The sequence below is a fragment of the Equus przewalskii genome, chromosome 3 (assembly GCF_037783145.1).
Source record: "Equus przewalskii isolate Varuska chromosome 3, EquPr2, whole genome shotgun sequence".
NCBI lineage: Eukaryota > Metazoa > Chordata > Mammalia > Perissodactyla > Equidae > Equus > Equus przewalskii.
Genome location: NC_091833.1, coordinates 32527540 through 32542818, shown reverse-complemented (window position 1 = coordinate 32542818; position 15279 = coordinate 32527540). Strand labels below are relative to the sequence as shown.

Below are 15279 nucleotides of genomic sequence, written 5' to 3'. Positions count from 1 at the left end.
GCAGTGGGTCTAATGCTGTCACTTGTGTTGGAAAAAGAAAAGCAATATGCCTGTGAATGCATTTGGATGTATATATACAGAACATTCAGGAAAGAGACACAAGGAAACAGTAACAATGGCTGTCTTCAAGTGGAGGAGTGAAGAAGAACTGGAGAACTGGGAGTGAGAGGGAGCAGGACTCAGGTGGACTCTAGTCTCTCTCAGCTACCTATGTCTCTGGCCTGGGGAGACCAGCTTGACCCAGCGCCCCCACCCCCCAGGACTGTGGGATTAACTCTCGGCTTTCCTGGGCTCCTGCGACCACACTCTGGGCTGTTGTCCTGAGTGCTTCAAGGGAAAAGGAGTGTTCCTGTGCCCCTTGCTGCCTCTCCAGGCCTACACTCCAAATTCTCTGCCTGGCCCTACTGCTGCCTGTTTGCTGTCTCACCTCCTCACCTTGATCAGACCTCTCCTGCAGCAGCAATGCCCCACCTTCCTGCTTTCCCTGTTGCACCTCCTGAGTCTGTCTGTCAGCCTCCCTTCAGAAAATGTTTTTTCCCTTTTTAATTACTTTGTTTTGAATATGTAAAACATCTTCACGGTACAGAATGAAAAATGTGCAAAAGAATATGTAGTAAAAAGTGAGTCTGCTCTCACCTCTCTCCCAGCCACCTGCTTGGAGGCAGCCATTGTCAACCGCTTCCTTGTGTCTTCTTCCAGAATATTCTCTGTATATACATGCAAATGTGTTCATAGGCATATTCGTTTTCTTTTTCCAACATGTGGTGGCATTAGACCCACTGCTCTGCACCTCACTGTTTTCACTTAACCATGCGTGTTGGAAATGGTTCCGATCAGAGCTGCCCATCCTTTTTCACAGCTGTATAGTATTCCCCTGCATGAATGCATCTTCCTGTTCTAACCTATCCCCAAATTGCCTTATATCTTCTTACGTCTCATCCACTTACGAGGGAGCCGAGCCGTGGAACCTTCCTAGAAGCAGCACTGCTAGGTTGAAGGGTCTGTGCCCTTGTTACTTTTGGAGCTTTGCCCCCTGACCCCCTGAGAAACCCTCCCGTCCACCCCGTGGGGAGGGACTGAGCTAACAGTGTAGTAACAGCCTTTCTTATTTCTGCTAATCTGATGAGTAAAAATACGGCATCTCAGGGAAGTTCATGTTTCATTTCTCTTTAGCAAGAAACATTTCACTTCTTGTTGCAGTAAAACGTACAGGGAAGGGACGCAGGTGGGAAGGGAGCCGCTGGATGCATTTTCACACACTGACCAGCATCCAGATCAAGAAACAGAACATTCCAGTCCCCCAGAACCCCCCCCCTGCCCAGGCGGCCGCTCCCCTGATGCCAGCAGCACAGACAAGTTTCTCCTGCCCACCAGCTCCTGTGGGCTCCCTCCTTTTGCGAGCAAGGAACTTTTACCACCCAAACCCCATCTGAAGCTCCTCTGAGACGCCCCTCTGAAGTCACTCGAGGCTCAACCCACAGACCCCCAGGCCAGGCCAGGACACCCGGGAGGGTCCCAGCAGGCGCCTCAGAGCTCTGGGCTGGGGTCTCACCTCCTCCCCGCAGGGGAAGGCCTGAACTTCCCCGAGCCTGAGAAGTGAGGGCTGGCCAGCCCCTCCCAGCCTTAGCAAGAGGACGAAGTGGGATGCGTGGGGAGTTGGGATCACTTCCTGTCTGTCACCCTCACATGTCATTCGTCACCAGACAGAACTTTCCAGCAGAGGGGGCACTGCCTCTCGTAGGACAGGGCGTGTGCTATGGGGTTGATGGGCTGTGGGCCCGTTGGCTGTGTGACCTGGGGCAAGTGGTCAGCCTCTCTCTGCCTCAGTTTCCTGCGCTGTCAGATGGAAGGACACCTGTCTCTCTTTCAGGGCATCGTTTAGATGATTGCAGGAGCTGACACCTGTGCAGGAGGGTCCTGTCCTCACTGCACTGTCTGTCCCCTCCACCGAGGCCAGAGCCCTGGGCTGGTCCAGAGCCACACGCCCTCACGATGGGTCCCAAGGTTGTGCTGGCATCAAAGGCGTGCGGGGCCCTGGCTGCCGGTGTTCCTGCACCCGGGGCTCTGGATTCCAGGGCGCATGGCTGCTGGGAGGGCCCTGAAAGGCCTGGCCCGTGTGGGGCTGACCGGGGAGCTGACGGGAGGGGGTGGCGGCGCTCCAGGCTCCCTGGGGCTGGGCCTCGGAGGGCTCGCAGGCAGAGCCGATGCCCCGAGTGGTGGGCGGCACACTCCCCCCTTGGCTCTGAGTGCCACTCTGGCCCTGAGCCTCCAGTCGGCCCTCCTGTCTGCAGCCCTTCTCAGGCCTGAGCTGCCCACGGCAGGGAGGACACGTCCCCGTCCCCAGGGCCCAGGCTCCCCAGGAGCCCCCCGGTTTGCACAGGACAGCATCGCCCGCCACCTTCCTCCGGGACCACCTGGAATCTGCTGTCTGATTTCCCCGGTACCAACAGCAACAACAGTCCCCATGATGAGGCCGCCCAAGCACCTGCTGTTGGCCGGGCTGTCCCAGACACCTCCGTGTAATGTCGCACGTCCTTATGATAGCCCTTCAGGTTCTGGGTCCTTATCCAGGGCGAAAGCTCCAGGGGCCAACCACATGTAGCCCCCTTTGACTTAGCTGCTTTGCAGGTGAGGAAACAGGCTCCGAGAGGGTAAGAAACTTGCTCAGGCCACACAGCTGCGAAGGGCAGACTGGGGAGGCCGGTCCCTCTGGCCCGGGCTGTACTGCAGCTCTCGGGCGCCTGCTCTGAAATGCCAGGCTGCTGTCGCGATGGTAACAGCTATGGCCGTGGTTCTCAGCGGCAAGGGATCCCCCCAGCAACCAGGTAGAGATGCCAGGTTTAGGAGAAACAAAACACAGAACAGGATGCAAGGTACATTTGAATTTCAGGTAAATGAGGAATAACTTTCTAATGTAAGTATGTCCCAAATATTGCGTGGGACATACTTATACTAAACAATTATTTGTGCTGAATTTTATCTGGCAACCTCATCTCCAGGGGACACTCGGCAGTGTCCAGGGACATTTTTAGTTGTCACAACTGGAGGATGCTACAGCAGGTAGAGGCCAGGGATGGTACTCAACAGCCCCACCACAGAGAACTGGAAGGGTGGCCGGGCGGGCAGGCGGGCGGGCCTGCCAGAGGCCGTGCTGGGGGGCAGGAGGGCAGGTGGGCTGGACAGGGAGGGAGGGCAACGCCTCGCCCCACCTGCCTCTTCCTGGCTCCGCCGCCCAGGTTCTCTCTCCAGCTGTTCATCCCTGACGCAAGCTGGGGCTTTTTCCTTAATTAAAAAGAGATTTAAAATATCCACTGCCGTCTTCATTGGGCCCAGGCTGCCTCGAAAAGGTAAAACCTCCCAAGCTGCCGAGGCCTCATCCAGAATAATGCAAGGCTTTCCCCTTAATTGTAATTAAAAAAAAGAGAGATTAAGCGCATCTGGAACCTCAGGGGCATTTGTCAGTTTGTTTTTTGAAAGACCTGCACTGAATCCAGACACTCAGTCATCTCTGAGGAATTAGTGCTGGCCCAGCTTCCACCCAGCCCCGGTGCCCACGTTCCTGCCCCAGGGCCTTTGTGCGTGCTGGGGCTGACCCAAGCACCCTCTGTTCCATCTCTCCTGCTGCTCTCCCGGAGGCCTTTTCTGACTCCCACTGTCTCCTGCAATCGTGCTGCTCCCTCCCACCATCTGCTCCTCGCTCCTCCTGTCACTGATGCAGATTCTAGAAGGTGCTTATTTGTTCCCTGGCCCCTCGGAGGACAGGCTGCACATCCAATCCCACATGACCCTGGGCAAGGCCCCTGACCTCTCTGTGCTTCGGTGTGCCCATCTGGAAGATGGGCGTCTCACTGTCAGCCTCACTGGGAGGACCAAATGATGAATCTTCACGAGGAGCTCCCACGGTCCTCACAGCCCCGCAGTGTGGGCCCCTCTCTCTGTTTTTCCCAGCAACCCTGACATCTTTGGGTCCCAGTCTGCTGCTGGAGCCTGGAGCAGGAGGTGAGGAAGGCAGAGAGGGTGGGGAGGAGCAGAGAAACACCTGTGGAGACTGTTCTGTTTTCTGCTGTGTGCCCAGCACCCGGAACAAGGCCCAGCACACAGTAGGTGCACCATAAATGCCTGTTACGGGGGCCGAGCACAGTGAAGTCACGGCCAAGGAAGCAGGAGACCTGAGAGTGACACCAGCTCTTGCCTTTCCCGGAGCCCGTGGCTGTTCCAATGCAATAAGGAAAAAGTGTCTCCAGGTGTTGAGTTGGGACCAGGGATGTTTTGTGAGTCGCCCTGCAAACAGTGTTTAGCCCCCACACCAGCTGTGCGACTGCGAGGGTGAGACGGGGTCCCTCACCCACATTCAGGGGGTGGGTGCACCCAGTAGGTGCTCAACATTGCCTGAATCTGTGAATAAGCGGTAAGATTAGAATCTCTTGCTTTTCGTAACAGCTTGTGTTAGTTGACTGTGTGCCACGTGGCCAGCCCTGGTCTTCCCTGCAGAGTGCGCGCCGCGATGGCACCCACCTTGGCTGGAGGGAGGCCTTCAGGGGGCTTCTTAGTCCCCTCAGCACCCCCTGGAGGCAGGGACTGTCACTTACCCCCATTTTGCAGATGGGCAAACGAGGCTCCAAGAGGTGGATTGGAGCCCAGGTGTACGTTCTGGCCTCGGCGGCACTGTGGGTCCAGCAAGCCCACTGTGCACGCGATGGTGCCTTGGGAAAGGGTGGACGCATTCCCAGATGGGGTCTCCCAGCTGGCACCAGGATGCCAGTGTGAGCGCCGTTTTTAAAGGGACCAGCAGAGGGCGCCCTTGAGCCGCGATGGCTGCAGAGTCTTGACTGCAGCCACATGACCGCTGTGGACATTGAGAGGCGTGGGGGCCACTGAGAGCTGGCACAGGGAGTGGTGCTCTGTCCACCAGGGCCTGGAGCGTCCTGAGCAGAGCAGAGGCCTGTCTCAGGGCTTCTGAAGGATGAGAAGTGGTGGCTGATACCAGGAGGGGTGGGGTGGATGCCCCGGCCAGGGGCCACCTGGCCTCTGTGTGTCCTCGGGCACGTCGCCTCCCTTCTGCAGGCTTTGGTTTTCTCATCTGGAGAATGGCCACAATCCTAATATCCACCCTGAGGATTCATGCAATAGTGGAGATCTCATGCTCAGCCCAGAGCCTGGCATGAGGGATGCTTAAGGAAGACTAGCTGGTCTCAGGGGGAGGGGACAGGGGGCAGTGGTCCACACCACCCCCTCGATATCCCCAGGCCCTGGCCAGCTGGTTCACTGTCGGCCACTTCTCCCAGGCTTGGCAGCACACACCCCACAACAGGTATTCCATTCCTACAAGATTGGCATTGTAACTCGATTTTTACAACCGGGGAAACTGAGGCTCAGAGAGTAAAGCCACATGTTCCCACAGTCACCGTAGCCCAGGGGTTCCCAACTCTGGCGGGTAGACTCTGGGAGGTTGTAGAAATCCTGGTGGCCATGCAGAGCAGTGAAATCAGGCCCCCTGGGCTGGGGTCCCGCACTGGTGCATTTATAAACTTCTCTGGTGATTATAGTGGGCAGCCAGGACGGAAACCACTGCCCTCCGGCGGGGAGAGGGCAGACCAGGTTTCAGAAGTCTTCTGACCTCGCGTAGAGCGCTCACCATTTCGCCGGCCTCCTGGAGCCCGGGGTTTTCTCCATCTGGCTTGCTCTGTCCCCAGCTGAGACAGCGTACGCCCCAGAGCAGGGGCCCCGTTAAGGCCGGGTAACAGCCCCCCCCAAGGCTTTCTGCACAAGCTCCCCGTCGCACCCTAAAATCACCCTGACGGCTTGGGATGGTTCTGGGGCGCTGGGATCTGCCCCCGGCCCCTCTCTCCCTGGGGCCTGGCCCCCAGGAATCCCAGCCAAGACCTTCCCCTCAGGAAATGGGCTCTTAATGGCCCGAGGCGGGCACATAATTAACAAATAACAATTCTGGCGTTAGCACAAATGAGCTCCTTGTCTGGGGCAGGGTTGGCATTTGTTTTTAATCCCCAAAGTCGGCTTTATCTCCTGAGAGCTTTCCCTCCTGCTCAGCCATCTCTGCTCGAGGCTGGGCCACCGGGGGTTTGAGAGGAGCTGGAGTCCTACCCTCCCCCCTCCTGCCTCCCCCTCCTCCCCCCCTCCTCCCCCCTCCTGCCTCCCCCTCCTCCCCCCCTCCTCCCCCCTCCCCCTCCCTCTCCCCATCCCCCTCTCTCTCCCCTCCCCCTCCTTCTCCCTTTCCCCTCTCCTTTCTCCCCCCTCCCCTCCCTCCTCTCCCCTCCCCTCCCTCCTCTCCCCTCCCCTCCCTCCTCTCCCCTCCCCCTCCCTCCTCTCCCCTCCCCTCCCTCCTCTCCCCTCCCCCTCCCTCCTCTCCCCTCCCCCTCCCTCCTCCCCCCTCTCCTTCCTCCTCCCCTCTCGCCTCTGCCTCCAGCATCTCTCCAGGGCCCCTGAGTGACCTGACGCTTCCCGATGAAGAATGTGGGCTTTGTCGCCAAGCTCCCGGAACATGTTAAAATGCAAATGCGGGGCCCTGGGAGGAGAGTGGCTTTTCCCCATTAGCATTTTATTTTAGAGCTTTGGAATATTCCCGAGGAAGGGGCTTCGAGGCTGGGCAGAGAGGCTCCCTCCTGTTCCAGATAGCAATAACCAGGTCTTCCTTTTGTTGCCGGCTCTCTGTGAGCTGCTCTTTGTGGATGATTATGGAGAGAGCTAACAGGACTTGAGCACCCTCCAGGCCCCACTCGCTGGGCCCGTGCTTTCTGTGAGTTCATTCATTTCATGGTGCCCACAGCCCTTCAGAGGAGGATGCTGTCACTGACAGCCACCAGCGTCAGGGTGATGTTTTGTTTTTGGCATCAACGAGCCTCAGGCTTTGAGGCTCTATAATTGCCTTTTAGGACATGGGGCATGCACCAGATCCAAACTTCCCGAGGCCTGGATATTAGAGAGCAGGGATGGCAGACCTCGGTCCTTGGGCCAAATCCGCTGCCCGTTTTTGTAAAAAACATTTTATTGAGACACGCCCATTCATTTACATATTGTCTGCACTGCTTTCCTGCTGCAATTGCAACAGTGATGGCAAAGTCCCAGAGTAAAGGATAGTTACCGTCTGGCCCTTCTCAGGAAGTTTGCCAGCTTCGTGCTGCAGAATTGTGCGTCCAGGAGGCACTGGCCTTTGGAGTCAGAGGGACTCGGGCTGGACTTCATATCCTGGCTGCACACACGCTCGCTGTTCAACAACGTGCAAGTCATTACTCGCTCTGGTCCCCAGGCTCCGCATCTCTGGGGGTCGTGCTTATCATGCCCGGCGCCGTGTCTGGCATGTGGCAAGTGGTCTGTGGATGTCCGTGGTTGCCAGTGATAATGGGAGGGCCTCCTCTCAGTGGCTTCCTCTTCTTTTTTTTTTTTTTAAGATTTTATTTTTTCCTTTTTCTCCCCAAAGCCCCCCGGTACATAGTTGTATATTCTTTGTTGTGGGTCCTTCTACTTGTGGCATGTGGGACGCTGCCTCAGCGTAGTTTGATGAGCACTGTGATGTCCGCGCCCAGGATTCGAACCAACGAAACACTGGGCCGCCTGCAGCGGAGCACGCGAACTTAACCACTCGACCACCGGGCCAGTGGCTTCCTCTGATTGGTCTCACGTTCTGCGTAGGAGCGCAGGAAGAAAGGGCTCTAGGGCTTTAAAGGCGGCCTGGAAGCCACCACTTTAGATCACGTGGGCAGTGCTTGGTGGGTGTTCCGAGGGCCTTGTACTCTGACGGGGAGACATGGCCTCTTCCTACAGGACTAACCAGCCATGTCGATTCAGGGGGTCCTGGGGACTCCCCGGGGAGGAGACAGGACTGGGGTTCAGAGGATGAGGAGGTGGCTAGGAGGTTGCCTGGGGGAGGAGAGCAGAGGGTGCTTGTCCCTCCAGGCGTGGGAGTGGCGTGAGGGAGGGCAGGCGGCCTGTGCTTACTGAGAGCTGGCTGAAAGCCGGACTGCGTCATTCTCTCCCCAGCCCAGGGGGGTGAGTCATGCCACCCCCATTTTTGTCAGTGGAAACAAGAAGTGAGAGGGAACCCAGTCCACATGAGACCACCCTTACTTCTGACACCAGCTGTGAGTTTCAGGGTTCCCAAAGCCACCGTCAGGTTCGCTAGCACCCTAGAGAGACCCACAGAGCTCACAGAAAGTGCTAGTGGTCACAGTTATGGTTTATTACAGGGAAGGGGTACAGATTCACATGAGCCAAGGGAGCAAGTGCGTAGGACAGGGTCCAGGAAAGTTCCAGATATGGAGCTCCCATTGTCCTCTCCATGGAGTCACAGGTGCATTGCTTTTGGCAGAGGCATGTGACACACGCACACACACACACACACACACAGTATTGCCAGCCAGGGGAGATCACCTGAGCCTCAGTGTTCACAGTTTTCTTTGGGTGTTCTGGGCTGAATTGTGTCCCCCAAAATTCATATGTGAAAACCCTAGCCCCCAGTACCCTAGCATGTGACCTCGTTGGGAATAGGGTCATTGCAGATGTCATGAGTTCAGATGAGGGCGTGCTGGAGCAGGGTGGGCCCCCAGTCCGGTATGACCGGCGTCCTTATAAAAGGGGAGGTTTGGAGACCGCCATGCACACAGGAGGAACAGCGTGTGAAGATGAAGGCAGAGATTGGGGTGGTGCTTCTACAAGTCAGATGAGGCCCGAAGACGGCCAGGAAGCCACCAGAAGCTGGGGAAGAGGCCTGGGACAGACCCTCCCTCACAGCCCCTGGAAGGAGCCAGCCCCGCCGACAGCCTGGTCTTGGACTTCAGGCCTCCAGGACTGTGGGAGAATACAGTTCTGTGGTTTGAGCCCCCAGTGTGTGGTGCTTTGTAACGGCAGTCCCGGGAGATGAGTACACTGGGGTTCCCCTAGGAAGGCAGGATTGATGGCCCAGGTGGCACATCTGCCTCCAGTCCCTCCGGGTGTCACCCACCACTCACATTGTTCGTCTGTCCAGTATGACCAAGGCCCCTGGGCAAACAGAGGCCCTCCTGCCAGGCCTGGCATCCCGAGGCCTCAGAGGTGGCCTCCCAGAAGCCAAGGACAGAGGCTGGACCTCCTTTGGGGCAAGGTTAGATTCTTTACTACTCAGAGGCCCAGAGAGGAGATGTGACTTGCCCAGGGTCACACAGCTTGTGAGCAGTTGGCCTGACTTTGGAGCCAGGGCTCTCACCCCTGTGCCTGCTGCCTGCAGCTTTCCCGAGCACACGGCCCGGGTCAGGCTGCAGGTGGGCGTAGAACTGGGCCTGATTGCATGTGCCTGCCTTTGTAGAGTCAAACAGACTGTCTTTGACAGTCCAGGCATGGACTGCCCCTCAGAGCAATGCCTCTTAGGTGACCAGGTCACCCTGAGACGCCCCACAGCCATGTATGGTGTTCCCACTGTGCACTTGCAGTCCCTTCCTCCTAGGGTTGGGGCAGGCCGCGCTAACTGTATCAGTTATCTAGGGCTGCGTAACAAATCACCCTCAAATTTAGTGGCATAAGCATTTATTATCTCACAGTTTCCGTGGGTCAGGAAATTCAGGAGTGACATGGCTGGGAGGTTCTGGCCCAGGGTCTCTCCTGAGGTTACGTTCAAGCTGTGGGCCAGGGCTGCGCTTTCATCCGAAGGCTTGACTGGGCTGGAGGATCCACCTCCCAGGTGGCTCCCTCACACGGCTCTTGGCTGGAAGCCTCAGTTCCTCCCGCGTGGGCTTCACCACAGGCTGCTCGAGGGTCCTCACGGCATGGCTGCCAGCTCCCCCCAGAGCGAGAGGGCAAGGAGGAAGGTGCAGTATCTTCTATGACCTCGCCTTGGAAGTCACACACCAGCCCTTCCGTCTTATCCCATTCGCTAGAAGCCCTTCTCAGTCCTCCCACTCTGAAGGGGAGGGGAATTAGACCCTGCCTCTCGGGGCCACACTTGAGAACCACCACACTGACCCTATAGGGGTCATTTAGGAGCACCGTCTCATGTGCCCAGGTTGGACCTGAGGAGCAGCAGGAATAGAAATCACCCCATTCCTTAGCTCCTGCTGTTGGCCGGGGGCCAAGATGCTTGAGCTAGTGTCATCCCAGTCTGGGGCTGTTTGGGGAAAACACAAAGTGGGGGGGAACGAGACAAGTATTGTGACGCCCAGCTCAATGGTGGTGGTTCTTTTCCATGTAAGTAAGACACTCCACTTGCCCTGTCCCGGGCGCTGTGCTGGGCTCAGAGGAGACAGAGATGAGTGAGGGACTGGCTGCCTTGCGGACGCTCACAGAAAAGGGAGACGGCGCTAAGAACTAACCATTTCAGTACATGTGATCAGTGCTGGGAGACTGATGGATGCCTGAGTGTAGACAGACGAAGAGGGGTGGGGATCAGACCTGTGAGACACCTTCCCCAAAGAAGAGCCTATTGTGTCGGGCTTTGAAGAATAAGTAGGAGCTCGTGACCCTGGCAAAGGGAGAAAGAGCATTCCAGGCAGGGGAGCAGCGTGTACGAAGGCACGGAGGGGCTGGGGAGCCCTGGGTGTCTAGGGGACGGTGAGCACTTTGGGGAGTGTGGACGGGTGGCTGGGAATGAGGCAGCAGGTAGTTTGGGCCACATTGTCAGGGCTGAAAGCTGGGCTAAGAGGTTGACTCTAATTTATGATCAACAGTTCACAAAGTGTATTTCATGACTCATGGTTCTGTGAGATGTTAACAGACGTTCCTCCAAAAACAGACCCCAAGGTTGTCTACGTGCAGGAAGCCCAGGGTGAAGCCTAATTCAAGCAGCTTCCTTCCTGCAGGACTTCTCAGAGCCTTTAACTCTCTAACATGCTTGGGAATCTCCAAGAGAGGGAAAGAGTAGATGAGATTCAGTCAACCTTCAAATATGTGGTATTCCCAAACTCATGTGATCATGGAACCCCCTTCCTGACAGAGTCTTAGGAGGCCAGCATTCCAGGGAACACACTTTGGAAATGCTGCTTGTAGGTAATTGTCAAGCGCTAGTGCGTGTTTTGAGCAGGTACGTGCTGTGATGAGATTTGCCGTTTCTGGCTGCTGGTGGAGGGTAGACTGAAGAGGGAGAAGCCAGGAGGCACAGAGACTAGTTAGGGCCATGAGGAGAGAGAAGGAAGGATGTCACAGACATTACAGGGTGTCATCTGCGGGCGAGGTGGTTGATGAACCTGGCTGGGGCTGGAGCGGAGGACGAGAGGGAAGACCCGTGGCTGACGCTCTGGTTCTGGCAGATGACGATGCCGTTGACTCAGACGAGAGGCGTGGAGGAAGGAGTTTGGCGGGGTGGATGGTGTGGGTGCTTTTGTCAGGGGGACCCGTAACTGGCTCGGTCAAGTTACCTGTGCTTAATTTATGGGAGAGGTGGGACAACAAATTCAGCCACTTAGAAGAAATGGACAGATTCCCTGAAAAGCACAACTTGGCGAAACTGACACAAGATGCAACAGAAAACCTGACTAGCCCCATATCTATGAAAGAAACCAGATTTGTAATCAAAAGTCTTTGCACAAAGAACATTCCAGGCCCGGACACTTTCATTGGTGAATTCCATCCAACACTTGAGGCAGAAACAACACCAATCTTGCACTCTTTCAGAAAATCATTTGTGGGAGAGGCAACTTCATGCCTGGCTTTGAGTCAGACAGGCCTGGGTTCCAGCTCAAGCTCTGTTGCTTTCATCTGTTTGGAGTCAGGTTTTGAGGACCTACTATGTGTCGACACTGTTCAGGGCACTGAAGATACCTTAGTGAACAAAGCAGATAAAACTCCCTGGACTCACCAAGTTATGCAGGCGTGGACAGGTCATTTAACTGTGTTGAGCCTCAGTTTCCTCATCTGTGAAGTGGGAGCAGCCGTCCCTTCATTCCCAAGAGTTGTCAGGACTCACAGTGATGGTCAAGGGAGGGAGGGAGGCAGCGGTGGGCAGTTCCCAGCGGCCACTGATGCTTGTCTCTCTGTCATGTGTGTGCATGTGTGTCCCCCACGGCCTGCCTTCTCAGGCCTTAAAATGTGTGTCAGCAGCAGCAGCAGCCACGACGAGGCCCCCGTTCTGAGCGACAAGCACCTGGATGTACCCAACATCATCATTACTCCCCCTACCCCCACGGGCATGATGCTGCCAAGGGACTCCAGGCAGACAGGTGAGGCCACCCCACCACCACTGCCAAGCCGGGTCTGGTCTGGGGGACAGCTCACGGGGCCCCCCTTCTGTGCTCCAGGTCTGAGCTCATGTCCCCGCTTCCCCTGGATTTATTAAAAATTTATGCTTGGATCTGCATACACTCCACCGTGGGCCCCTCGCCACGGCACCAGCCCCAGCAAGATGTGGCATGTTAAGTAATTAGCGAGACAGCCCCTGCCGGCAGCCAGGCGAGTGATGGATGGGGCCAGGCGGGCTCGCCAAGGTAATTGATGGATGCGCCTTCCCCTGCCAGCCGGGGCCTGGTGCTCCATCTTGCTGGCGCAGGAGTTCAGCTGGACAGCGCAGGCTTGGAAACATATCCACGCCAGGGCTGGGGCTGGTCTCTGGAGCTGCCGGATGCAGGGAGGAGAGAGGAGATGGCCTTGTTCCCGGAGAGAGGGGGAGAGGGAGAGGCCCGAACTGGTGCCCCACGTGCCCCTCTGTGGATACCATTGGAGCCAGAGGGGCAAATCGTTCATTTATTCATTAAACAGAAGTGTTGAGCCAGACCTGCGCTTGGTGCTGAGGCTGCTCTTGTGAATGATAATAATCATAATACTAAGTAGTGGTTATGGCGGCAGTAAACGCTTTCCTATTGAGTTCTCACAGTCATTCTGCATTAGGTCCAGTCTTCATCTCCATTTGACAGATGGGTAAACTGAGGTTCCGACAGGGTGCGGCAGTCGCCGAACAGCCAGTAAGTGGCAGAGGCGGGACTCAGCCCCAGGCTGTGTGATCTGGAGTCCACCCTGTGCACCCCCAGGCTGGACGCCCTCCCAGCGGCTAGCGTCATTCAGCCAACCAACCACCGTGACACAGTCCTGCCTGGCTCGTGTGGGGGACACAGGCCGACAAGGCTGACGTGGGGCTCGTGCGAGTCTGGTGGGGGGACTTGGGTAGACTTTTCCAGAAGGGCTGAGTTGGGATCTGAGCTTGCCCACCAGGTGAGTGACCTGGAGAAAGCCATGGGACCCCCTCTGGGCTGGGCCCTGTGTCAGTGCTGCAGGTGGGCCTTGCTCATTCATGATTGCACTGGGTCACACTGCTGTCACCTTCCCCAGTGCTGGGCCCTGGGTTAAAAGCTTTTCTGAGATCTTATTTAATTCTCATTCCAACCCTATGGGCTATGAGGACTGCCCTTATCTCTAGTTTATAGGTGGGGAAACTGAAGTGTAGAGAGGGACAGCGACTCACCCAAGGGCACACAGCAAGGTGAGAGAAGAGCTGGGCTGCTGCTCCAGTGTCTAATCAGAGAGCTCAGGGTGGGCAGCAGAGGCCCAGGTCCTTGCTCCCCACTTACGCTCCCTTCCCTCTCCCAGCCTCTGTGTCCTCATCTGTAAAATGGGATCATAACCACCTTCCCTGCTCCCTGTGAGTGCAGAGGAGTCTGATGGTTACAAGATCTGTGGGGTGAGAGCCCAGAGGCCCTGGGCCCCCAGGAGACTCCTAACCCTGGGAGAGGTTCCTTTGAAACTTAGGCAGTTCTGGGGGTGGATTAATGCCCAGGGGCCAGCACAGGGGTACCCTCCCGTCTGCTCTCGCCGGCGGCAGAGCTCGGATCCCGACCCTCTGCTCTCCCCATTCTGAAAAGGGCAGCAGAATGGCCACAGGCCTGGAGTCAGGACACCCTGAATTCAGATCCCAGCTCTGCCGCCCGTCAACCTGGGACTTTGAGCAAGAGGCTCCGCCTCCCTGTGCCTCGGTTTCCCCATCTGTGAATGGAGATGATAATGGTGCCTCGGTTTCCTCATGTGGAGGATCCGTGACAGGGAAGCTGGAGGGCCTGATTTCACGCCCTGTGTTGATGTTCTCGCCAGTGATATTAGGATGGGAGGACAGACCGCCAGGCCCAGGTGGCACGTCCTTCAGGGCCACATGCTGATACCAGGGGCTTCCCTGGGCAGCAGGGGACTGGCAAGAACTCTGGCCCTGCCTGGACCACCCTGCTGATTGGAGCAGGTCTCCTCCACTCTGGGCCTCAACTTCCCATCTCTAGTCCGGGGTCAGGGGTGAAGGATTTGACCTCCCGCCCAGCCCTGGGCTCGAAGGCACCTCCCAGAAGAGGCTGAGCCAAGAGTGGGGCCCCGGGCTACAATCCCAGGGACTCTGAGTCGGGGAGCGTGGCCTCGAGCCTGGGCGGAGGGGGCGTGGGAAAGCACCATGAGACTCGGCATCAGTGGGGTCCCCTTTAGCATCCGTTGACACTATTGCCCCTATGTCGGGGGAGCTGAGGTGGCCCAGAGGTGCCAGCTCCCAGGGAAAGGGGGCCTGGATGGGGGGGGTCCATCCAGATGTTGATTCCCCCTCTGTCTTCTAGTCTGGCTGGATGAGACGGGGTCCTGCACAGAGGATGGGGAAATAGACCCCGAAGCCTGAGGAGGAGGCGGTGGACACGCATCCATCGGCACCAGCTCCTGCTCTGGCTGCCCCTGGCTCCACCTGCCCCGGGGCGCGGGGTCACCTGGGACAGAGCTGCTGAATAGGCTGGATGGGAAACAGAGCAGATTCGGGCACCCGACCAGGAGAGATGTGGCCGGATGAGCAAGGAACCAGCCCGGCCCACCTCCAGAACGACGTCTTCCAGGCCCCACTGAGTGGACTGGTCCCTGACCTCCTCCGTGTTCTTGCCGACCCCAGGGCCATGGTGACAGCCCGGCCATCCGGGTGCCAGGGAGGGGCTTTCTCCTGGACAAACACACCCTCCCTGCACCCTGGGCCAACCAGACGGGTCAACACCCACGAGAACTTCTCGCAGAGGCGCAGCTCCATTTTTTATGAGTTGTTTTACAGATAACAAAACAGTCCAGAAAGTGATTTATAATTTTTTTGCATTATAAATAAAGATCTTCTGTAACAGACAGTGAAGCTTCCTTCTTGGGCTGGCAGAGGAGACGGAGCACACCCGGATACGAGGTGGGTTTAAGAGCATCGCTTGTCACGGAGGGGCCAGTCAGACGGGTGACAGCTGGTGATGAGCCTTTGGAGAGTCTTGGACCCCTCGATTGGCAGGCCTGGGTGAGGCCAAGGGCACGGGCTCTGAAGTCACACAGACCTCATGTGAGTCCAAGCTCCGACCCTGCCAGCTGTGGGATCCTGGTCAT

At 57.1% G+C, this 15279-nt stretch overlaps 1 protein-coding gene across 1 annotated transcript in view; it reads left to right on the top strand.

Annotated features, from left to right (window-relative positions):
- C3H16orf74 (chromosome 3 C16orf74 homolog) overlaps positions 1-15038 on the top strand; it is a 32980-nt gene extending 17942 nt beyond the window's left edge. Inside the window, exons 4-5 of the mRNA XM_070613526.1 lie at positions 12019-12137; positions 14496-15038. Of these exons, the coding sequence (XP_070469627.1) occupies positions 12019-12137; positions 14496-14554 (178 nt within the window). The 3' untranslated portion in view covers positions 14555-15038. The remainder of the gene's footprint in view (positions 1-12018; positions 12138-14495) is intronic.
- The last annotated feature ends 241 nt before the right edge of the window (positions 15039-15279 follow it).